Below are 9913 nucleotides of genomic sequence, written 5' to 3'. Positions count from 1 at the left end.
GGGGGCGGCAGCTCCAGTAGCGACAGCTGGCCACGCAGCGTTACACGGAGCCCTCATTGAGCTTTTACCTTCCTGTCAGTCTGGGCTGTTGTTGGAAAAAACTGTTCAGGATAAACATGCACAAACTCCTCGGAGGGAGCGATGCTGAGTGCAGAGGCCGGCCTAGCAACACGACATGAGGATGTGAAGATGGGTGCAACAGAAACTAGAGATGCACTGATCAGAAAGTTTGAGCAAATTAAAAACGAAAAAAAAAAAACCCGTGATGATCGTCAGCAATTTTGTAATCTAAAAAAAGGCCATTTGCAAAGAGAGGTGTGCAAAAAGAACATACATTTTACATTTAAGATAAAAAAAAGAAAAAAAATCTTTAATATGTTCTACCCCAAACTCCTTAAGTTTTTGCTTCACTCGGTTAAAATTTTGTTTAAAAGTAAAAAGAAAAAAAAAAAAAAAAAAGTCTTATTAGGCACCTTTTGTTACCCAATTATTAATCGGTTAATTAAAAAAAGCAAACAGGTTAGCCCACACTATGCTGACGTTAAGTCAAGCTGAAAAAGTTGAGCTTTTCACATGTTAATGTTAGAAATATTGTTTTTCTGCAGCGGCATCGTTTGTGACAAATGATCAAGAGTTCACTAAAGGAATATGTTAATGCACTTTAGACAAAATTATTTTCTTATTTAACAAAAGAAATGAATTGTTTACCTGCATCTTTTATGCAATTCTATTACTGTACAACAAAGGTTCAAATGAAAAATCTGCAAAATGTGCCAATTTTGTAATCCGATTAATCATCAGAATTGTTGATAAATTAATCGATAACTAAAATAATAATTAGTTGCAGCCATAAATAATGATTTTCAAACCAAATATGTGAGCTTAACATTAAGAACAACAGTATGTGATTAGCATATTTGCTCTCTCCGCAACATAAGACACTAATAATTTGAGCTTCCCCCAACTTCATTTTGAAAACACCTCACTAATACTGAAAAAAAGTAGTGAGAGGAAAATGCGGCGACTTTCCACAACACCTTTCCAGAAGCACGGTCTCACCTCCTCTGAGTCTTTTAGTGTGCAGACGTGGTAGGGCATGGAGACGAGTGTCTGATCTCTGCGGTCGGCGATGTACAGCCACCACCACTCCTGCTTCTCCTCTGGGAAGTAAAGGCTGTAGACGGGGTGTGTCACCTTCGACTTGGTTTCCAGCAGCGCCCGCTCTCGCCGCTGGATGCTCTGCTGCAGCGCCTCCCACTCCTGGAAGGTTGAATGAAACGACATTTAGTTGAAGGCGAGCTCACGTTCCCTCTTTTAGCGTCGACGAAAGCATCACGCCGACCTCCTCGTCGTCTCCGCCCCCCTCGTCGACTTCGGTGTCGCTTTGTTTGTCGCTCTCGTCGTCTCTTTCGCTGGGAGAATCCTTGTTGGTTTCGCCTTCATCCGACTCGCTGCCTTTATCTGAAGCTTCGTCGTCTTCTTCCTTCGCCGCGGATGCTGCAGCTGATGTTGTGACTGCCATTTCCTGAGAGATTGTAAACGTTTCAATAAACTGACACCAGACAGTCGTCATTGTTACAAAGAGTCGCATTCAGCCGAGATTTTAGGATGCTTACATTTCCTGCCACGTTGCCATTAGCCTGCTTGCCTTTAACGGGAGCGGGCAACGCTTTCTTCTTGGTTAATTTCTTCTTCTTGGACTTGGCTGTCTTCTTGGCCCCTTTGTTCTTGCTCTGCCAAACTTTAGTTTTGGCTTTATTCGTGTCTCCCTGATTCTGAATTGAAGACGAGATTAAAAGTTGTCATTTATTCATGGTGGGATTTTAACAAACGCTGACGTTTTCCTTCTGCAGATCAAAGATGGCGGGTTACCCTTACTGCTTCCTCTGTGTTGGCTGTCTCCTCTCCCTGACATATTGATGCTTCCTGCTCCTTCTCAAACATATCCTGCAAACAATGAACGGTAGGACGGCATGACACTTTTAAAGCCTTAAGTAAAGCAAACTGCACCCTCTACTGGTGACCAGAAGTGGCATACAAACCACAAAAAACATTTATTTCTATTAAGAAATACTTACTGCCATACGCTTCCTGGTTAGGGTGACTGTTACTGTGACGATTGAGCCCGCGGTGATGTTACTGCTGTCCTCATCATCAAGGACTAGCAAACATAAAGAATGAGAAGAGCAGCTGCTAAACTTAACCAATCTACACTTAAAATGTCACATTTTCCACCCAGAAGCACTTTGAAGACAAGTTCCCATGAAGTAAATGTAGGTGAAATACTGTCCGGACTAACCCTGGAGCTTGATGCCCATGGTGATATGAGGGAAGCTGCCCAGCACACCCATGACCTCGTCGTACTTCTCCTCCCCAAGGAAACGCAGCATGCTGCGTCTGTCCGAGTCCTTCAGACTCACCAGGTCCTGCAGCGTCCGCACCTTATACTGCACAGGCACGCATCAGAGGACAGGAAGAGAACAATTCCTTAAGGATTCATACAAAATAAATTACTCAAATACACTAAATTAGTAAACTACAAAATAAGCCATAAACAGACAATATTTTTTGTTGTTGTTGAAGTAATCATATTTAATCCTTTTGGTTTTGTACTTCAAGGCTAAAAATCACTTCTAATTTTGTTTACCGTCATCATAAATAATCTTAAAAAGAAAAAAAAAAAAGTAATAAAGCAACCCATGACTCAGATTTGCGCAACTTGTCCTTTCCTGTGTTAGAGCCGACCTTTTTAGAAATGCAGTAGCGAAGGTGCTCCTCTTCGAAATGAGGCAGCTGCAGCAACGGCGACTTGGTCTCCTGCAGGCCCTGAACGATCATTTGGGTCAGCTTCATGCAATTCTCAATGGTCACCAGTCTGGGAGCGGGGAAACCTGGGGACGAATAATCGTGTGTGAGCGGATTATTTCTAGAAAGAAAGGAAACGGAGGCACCGTCACGCCGAGTACGGGCGCCGGCCGTCGCTGTGTGTACCTCCTCTGCTGTTGGCCATCATGGTGAGCTGACAGCCGACGTTGATCATCTCCTGAAGAAGAGCTGGACTCTTCCTCACCACAAATCTTTGATCTGGTGAAGAAATACACAGAATCTTTTTAAGTGTAAACCACTTTTACAATATATCACACGTGAGCAACTTATTTCTCCGTGTCTTGGATTTTTAATGACTTTTCTTTCCATGCGTTTGAATTTCCTCCAGTTTATCAAACGCTCAGCAGCTTGTGGGGCTGTTTTAGTTCCTGGAACCCTCAAGAAGTCATTCTCAAACACCTCTGCTGCTTTGGGTATTGCAAACAAATGCTTGCAATACCCAAAATTTGATTTTCAAAACTACAACACCGCAACAAGAAGCTTTACGAGTGTTTGAATTTAAAAGAACAACAAGAACAAGGACGTACTGAAGATTTAAAATGTAATTCAGCTGATCAGTCCTACCTTCCTCTAAATTCTCCGACACCTCCATGCGGGCCAGATGTGAGAGCACCAACACCCTGGCCTTGAAGCTGTATGGATAGCAGAACGGAGGCTCTTTCTTCTTCACGTTGATATTCCCTAATTCACGGATCAACTGCAACAAATGCACAGGCACAAAACGCTGAATCCTAGGTAAATTATTTGAGGTAAATAATAAAAGTGTAGAGACTTGCTTAGCTAAAATGTGGGAAAAGATTCTGAGGGTGTCACTATACATAAAGATTTAATTATCAATTCTTAACCCCTTAATTGATCATTTTAGTGATTACAAAACAAGCAAACATGATGTTTATGTTGGTGTTATTGCATGGTTACAGGAAAAACAAAAATTCAGAGCAACAGACTTTCACATTATTCTTTATGGATTACCATAGAACTATCGGGATCAATACACGTTTTCCAATATTCCTTTTTAATAAATCACATTACAATCTTCAATCCTCATCATAAACAAAAATCCACAGATCTTTCCAGTTTCTAACCCTAAAAATTACAGTTTGAAGTTTTTTTGTCCATTTTCTTTTTCAGGTTATCCAACACTGAAACTGTGTTGTAGTCATGATTAGATAATTTTCTTTCTTGTTTCCATATGCAATTTGGTAATTTGGCAGTTCATTGCATGAACATGGGCAGGAAGGAGAATATTTAAACGGGAACCAGTAGCACATAAAAAGATGACAGGACATCTTTTTATGTTGCTCCATGTATTGTAACAGGCATGAGGAAGTGCCAAAGCAAGTAAAAGTTTATTTCTTCTGCACATAGCTAAAACAAACAAATAACACTAATGTTCTGCCCAGAGACCAAAAACTTTTCCTGACTGTGTTTGAATCTCCAGAAAAGATGCGTTTCTACCTGCGGCACTTCGACGTTGTCTGTGGGTCTTATGGTTGCCTCTTTATTGCTGCGAGGGTCAAATTCACAGGCTGCAGTCAGGACCATGGTTAACCCTGGATGACAGCACATGTTTCACAAACATGCTGTTACGTGACACAGCTACAGTTAAATGTAAAAAAATCTACCAACAGAGTACTAGAGCCTCAAAAATGTAAAAAAAAAAAAAAACAATGTATGTGAAAGTCGAGATTAAACTCACGTTTCATGTTCATGTTTGGCGTTTTGTATATAAAATGCATAAAAAGCTGTGTGGTGCTGATGAGGATCTGGTCTCCACTGTATCGGATCGAGCGGTACCACCATGTGCCCTAAAGCAAGCAGGCAAAAATGAAGCAAACTGATTTAGAAGAACATCATAGTTGGTACAAAACCTGACTTAAAAAGAAATTGTGCTTAAAGCTTACCACAACTACAGGAAGGATGACCATGAAGGCAAGACCGTAGACCAACAACACCTGGAGACAAAAAAAGAGTCTCTGTTATTGTGTGACATTCGGTTGAATGGAATAAAGAAGAAGAAGAAGAAAAAAAATCATTATTTCTAGCTCTAAATTCATACCAGCATGGAGTTCTTCTGGTCCACAATCCAGGCAGGCAACGCGATACCAAAGCTGGTGGCTGGGAGAGGAGAAAGAAAATGGACCAAAGCAGAAAAAAAAATTTTTTTAGTTTTTTTTTTTTACACCTCCTGGCAGGTTTATTTTAAAAAACACTCTATGAAGTTAAAGCTGTAGTCTGTCTTGTACATTTTTCATGGAATTATTGTTAATGGAAAAACATAACTCAATATTTAAGCCTGATATGGTTACATATCAGGCTTGTTTTTGTTAATGTGCAAATTTTGGACAGTCAGCCATTCCCATTTCACTTTATACTATTTTAATTTAATCAAATTGTGAAAATTATGTTACTATCCAAGTGAATCAATAGCACACTGAAACCATAATGCATATAGTTAATAAATAAGTACTTGTTAATTGGCATGGAAATGTTACAGTCTATTATTTGAGGATTTCACTAATGATCAAATTACGGCCAGAGTTCATTTATTTACAGTTCAACCTCATATGTAACATTATGCAATTATTATTAAAAGTTTTTGTAGTAAATGACTTGATGCCAAGAGCTGCCCTTTATTTTTGTCATGCTGGAGGATGGAGTTAATCCATGTTTTCAGTTTTAAAAAGCTGGCTATTTTCGCTGCACATTTTGTGGTATGGCATAAAATAAAACGGGTTATAAATAAATTAAGCTTCTGGAAGAAATGCAGCAACCAGGAGTTTTCTAACGTAGTGGGTATCGGCAGAGCAACGCAAAGGTTGGGGTCGACCCAGGTGGCTTTAACTTACCTCCTGGACCATCTGGGTTACCGTACAGTTCCCAGTTCTGTCGCGACTGTTCATTGGTTAAACTGCAGAAACAAACAGAATATGTTCAACAAATACAAAACACTGACAATGTTGATTTGACTAAATCACCGAGTGATTAAATAAATTTTTTAAAAATCCACTTACGCAGCATAGGCTTTGGCAATTCTCATAAACATGACGTCATCGCCACCTTTGTCAGGGTGGTACTTGAGTGACAGTAGATGATACTGCTTCTTAATTGCTTGCACCGTCGCACCCTGGAGCCGAGAACACAATCACACCGAGTTCACGTCGAGATGTTCACTTCTCAAGACAGACCTAGGTTTGATTTTCTGGAAGCTGCATATCTCTCTAATCACTAAAGTAATTGTTAAAAAGACAAACTAATTGTTGGGATGGAATTTACCGGCTCCAAGTTGAGGACTTCATAAGGGTTGTACTCCTGGTAATCCCTGTCCAGCTTGGACACCTTGTAGGCTAGCAGGAGGAACACAGCCCACCCAAAAAGCAAGGCCACTTTTCTACAAAAAAAAGAAAAAAAAAAAAGGATCAAACACAAGTCACTCATCAAAGCCTTTTTTATTCCTAGAAAGAATAAGCATGGTTATATTTTTTGGTTATTTGACCAATTTCATGCTGTCGGGATAGAGGGATGGAAACTAGAGTGGTGAAATGCTGAAAAAGGTGAGAATTTTTAAATCTTACAGTTTTAGTCCAGCTGTACGGCATTTTATTTGTCACTAAATTGTTCACCCTGTCATCACTGGAATTAATAACTGAATCTCCACTGGTGACCGAAAGAATCCTACAGATCACCGCAAATCCCCAACGGGTCTTTCGTCTCTCCGGATGATACAAATGTAATCTGGTCACAAGAGATGTGCTCTCGTCTTCTGAGAAAATAGGAAAATAAGGATCTCACAGTCTCTTTCCTTTTCACTCACTGGTCCAAATATTAATGGAGTAAACTGATCCATTCTGGATCAACGCTAACAAACAGTCTTGAGACCAAACTGAGTAGCTGCTCTAAACGTATAAAGGCACATTTTAACAAATAATAAATTGAAGAGTGACAAAGAAAACAAAATGAGCACATGTATGTGCTCAACAAATCTCCTACAAAAATGTGATTCTCGACTCAAAGTCACTCCTTAAGATCCCTAGCAGCAATTTTCCCCATCAGAGAGGAAACCCGTCATCAGGAGATAGAAATGGAAAACTAATTACAATCGATTCATCTCTACTGAGCAGAAGGTCACAAAAGTTCTGGCATCCTTATTGTTTTGTCATTTACAGATAGATGTTGAACTCGTTACCATGACAATGGCAAAAGTAAGAAAATATATGCCCAGAATCTGTTACCATAACAATGGATCACTAGTTTACACCAGCTCAGATGGGTGACGGCACAAATACGCAGAACGTTTTCCTATAAAGATTGTGAAGCAGTGGTGAGCAGAGAAGTGAGGCGACTGTTCAATTCGAAGAAACGGACGAGCACACCGTGAATCTTCATCGGCACTCATGAACAATGCACAATAGCAATATTGCTGCTTAACGTAGTAACGGTGATGATATTGGTCGTGTTGTTCTCGTGTCTTCTGATGTCTCCAACTCTCTGTGACCACATTGGAAGCCATCATATGGGAGAATGTGACTTCATCCAAAAGGCCACATACGTTACTGGCATGCAGAGTTCAACTTTAACACTGTGATCACAACAGTCGGCTACAACAGTTCAATTAATTTTGTATCTAGTGATACTGTAACGAGAAGCCACTTGGAAACATGCAGGCCGAATCCTAAAAACCAAATATTAGATCTTAGAGGGTAAACAGGATGCGAATGTAATGACAGAGGAAAAGTTGAATGTGGGCGGCAGAAGACAAACTGTTGAGAAGCTGCTATAAAAGCTCACAGAGATTAAACATAAACAGCTCTGAGAAGACAGGGGGAGAAGAGCATCAATGGACATGTCGGGGAAACAAAACATGTTTAGAGAGACAGCGAACATCAGAGAGATTTAAATAAAATAAAAGGTCATTCATATAATTCCCCCTCAGCGAGCGGCCTACGCCGTGCAACGCCTGACCTTTTAACACGCATCACCAAAATATTGACACGCTGAGCGAACAGCACCAAAGAACAACATTCACACACACTCGTTATTAGAGGATATTTGTATAATTATGGAGTGTAAAAGTCATAGAAAGGGTATTTAGCAAAATGTCACCAGCTGTGGAGAAAATACACTTAGCACAAAAAAAAAAAAAAGAAAGAAAAACTCTCCAGCGGGTGGTCGGACTCGGCCGTGATAAGAGGGAATGGTTTCTTAAAAGAGCAAAAATGCATTTTCAGAACTTGGCTTTTCATCTTTTGGTGGCTGAACTGCACATTAATAGAAAAACACACACTTCATCCGATCACATGCAGGTCTTTAGAAAAAAAAAAAAAAAAGACAACACCAAGGTCCAAGAAAGGATATTTTACACTGGGGACTTCATATCAACAAATCATCGCTTAGAAGTAAATAGAAAAAAATTACAACTGACTGAAAAACATCTGATGTTAAACAGACAAGAGATAAAGGACACTCTTAAAATTTTTATTACGGCGCTTGGGTGATGAGGTTTCTAAGGTGGAGATACAAAATATTAAGCACTCCAGAACTGAATACGTTTGATCCAAATGTAAGACAGAGATTCCCCTCCTGTAAGAGTTGCTTGGATTTTCATGTACGAGAACTTTCCTCCCCACATTAGTTACTGTCGCATGTGACTGACGTTCACAGCAAAAGCAAGTAAAATGATCTGAAGAGCCAAATGCCCCAAAATGTGGCCATAGTGCTACAAAATGCCTCCATAAACCAATCAGAAAAGGCGTCCTGCAGCGCGTCAGGCTGTTAGCTCATCTTTAAAAAACGGTCAAACCCAGCTCTCTGCACTCACTTTAGTGTCGGGATGATGCTCTGCTGAGACTTCATCAGCCTGAGCCGATACCACAGGCACCGGCCATGTACCCTCCTCAAGCTCTTCAGACGCAGTTGTTCTGAAAGGGAGATGGAGAGGCAGCGATTATGGACACATCAGCACAATCTGAATGATAACACTGCCTGACCTACATCAGATAACAAAAAGAGGTGAAATGTTAAACACAGAGGTATATGTTCCTTTTCAGGTGAGATTTCATTTAACAGAATGGATCATTTTAGGCATCAATATACAAGGACTGCAACTCGGCAACAAACTGGTGAACTTTGTCAGATTTGGTTACGTCAGAACGTCTCTGTTGTTCACAGACAGATAGCAGGGGTAAGATAAGAATACTCCACAATAAGACTTTCAAAAAGACAAACTTGAGATCCTGAGAAATTAACACTACTACTAAATTGCAGCTTTGCATTGAATTATCTTCATGATTACATCCAAACACGGGCTATAAAGTCTGGTGTTTGGATGCCAAAACAGACAGAAAAAAAAAGACATGTGCATCATATTTATGACGTTTGTTAGCTTCTGTTTTGCACAATGGTATATTTCCAGGCTGTAAAAATAAGAAAATCTCAATTAATGTTTTTTTTTTTTTTTACAAGTTGATATGTTTCCATAGCATCTAGTATTCGTCCAGGCAGGGTTACTGGGTTAATGAGCGATATAAGATAACAGAGAGCCAACCACCGGGCCTTACCAGCGTTCTGATCCCGGGGCCACAGGTAATATGTGGCCGGGATCACAATAAGTCCGACGAAGGACGTGAGAAAATAGAAAAACGTATTGCCGCTGTCATCGTACTGGAACTGTTGTCCGGCCATTTCGAAGCGGCGCTGGGGTCGCCCTTGTTCCCCACCGTTGCGTGTTTGTCCCCCTCAGAGCCCCAAAATGTAACAGACTTTAGGTTGACTAGCCCGCTAGCATCCAGCCGAGAGAGCTCGATGCCTCGGTGTACGTGGTGTACGCCTGCGCAATGTGGCTTCTCTTCTTCGTCTCTTCAGTAAGGGCAGGACACACACAACGACAGCGCATTGGTACCCCTCACAGGTCCCTGTTTAAATGTTGGGCGCTGTCCATATGTGTTAAAAAAAAAACCCACAAAAAAAAAACACATTTTTTTTCTGTCCTATATTTTAGTTCGATATATAAAAAAACAAACAATTTTAT

At 40.5% G+C, this 9913-nt stretch overlaps 1 protein-coding gene across 2 annotated transcripts in view; it reads right to left on the bottom strand.

The window, feature by feature from the left end:
• sec63 (SEC63 homolog, protein translocation regulator) overlaps positions 1 to 9753 on the bottom strand; it is a 13448-nt gene extending 3695 nt beyond the window's left edge. Inside the window, exons 1-18 of one of the 2 annotated variants that reach the window (XM_008397993.2) lie at positions 9444 to 9753; positions 8705 to 8804; positions 6163 to 6277; positions 5901 to 6013; positions 5736 to 5797; positions 4946 to 5004; positions 4791 to 4841; positions 4586 to 4694; positions 4345 to 4439; positions 3451 to 3583; positions 2992 to 3084; positions 2746 to 2891; positions 2300 to 2447; positions 2079 to 2161; positions 1873 to 1947; positions 1617 to 1775; positions 1343 to 1525; positions 1060 to 1260 (exon numbers count right to left, since the gene is read on the bottom strand). In XM_008397993.2, coding sequence (XP_008396215.1) covers positions 1060 to 1260; positions 1343 to 1525; positions 1617 to 1775; positions 1873 to 1947; positions 2079 to 2161; positions 2300 to 2447; positions 2746 to 2891; positions 2992 to 3084; positions 3451 to 3583; positions 4345 to 4439; positions 4586 to 4694; positions 4791 to 4841; positions 4946 to 5004; positions 5736 to 5797; positions 5901 to 6013; positions 6163 to 6277; positions 8705 to 8804; positions 9444 to 9567 — 2049 coding nt within the window. In that variant the 5' untranslated portion in view covers positions 9568 to 9753. The remainder of the gene's footprint in view (positions 1 to 1059; positions 1261 to 1342; positions 1526 to 1616; positions 1776 to 1872; positions 1948 to 2078; positions 2162 to 2299; positions 2448 to 2745; positions 2892 to 2991; positions 3085 to 3450; positions 3584 to 4344; positions 4440 to 4585; positions 4695 to 4790; positions 4842 to 4945; positions 5005 to 5735; positions 5798 to 5900; positions 6014 to 6162; positions 6278 to 8704; positions 8805 to 9443) is intronic. The other variant, XM_008397994.2, reaches the window with a different exon arrangement.
• Between the last annotated feature and the right edge of the window lie 160 nt (positions 9754 to 9913).

This window comes from Poecilia reticulata, linkage group LG21 (assembly GCF_000633615.1).
Source record: "Poecilia reticulata strain Guanapo linkage group LG21, Guppy_female_1.0+MT, whole genome shotgun sequence".
In the NCBI taxonomy this organism is placed as follows: domain Eukaryota; kingdom Metazoa; phylum Chordata; class Actinopteri; order Cyprinodontiformes; family Poeciliidae; genus Poecilia; species Poecilia reticulata.
Note: the sequence above shows the minus strand (reverse complement) of the source record. Positions and strands in the feature narration are given on the sequence as shown.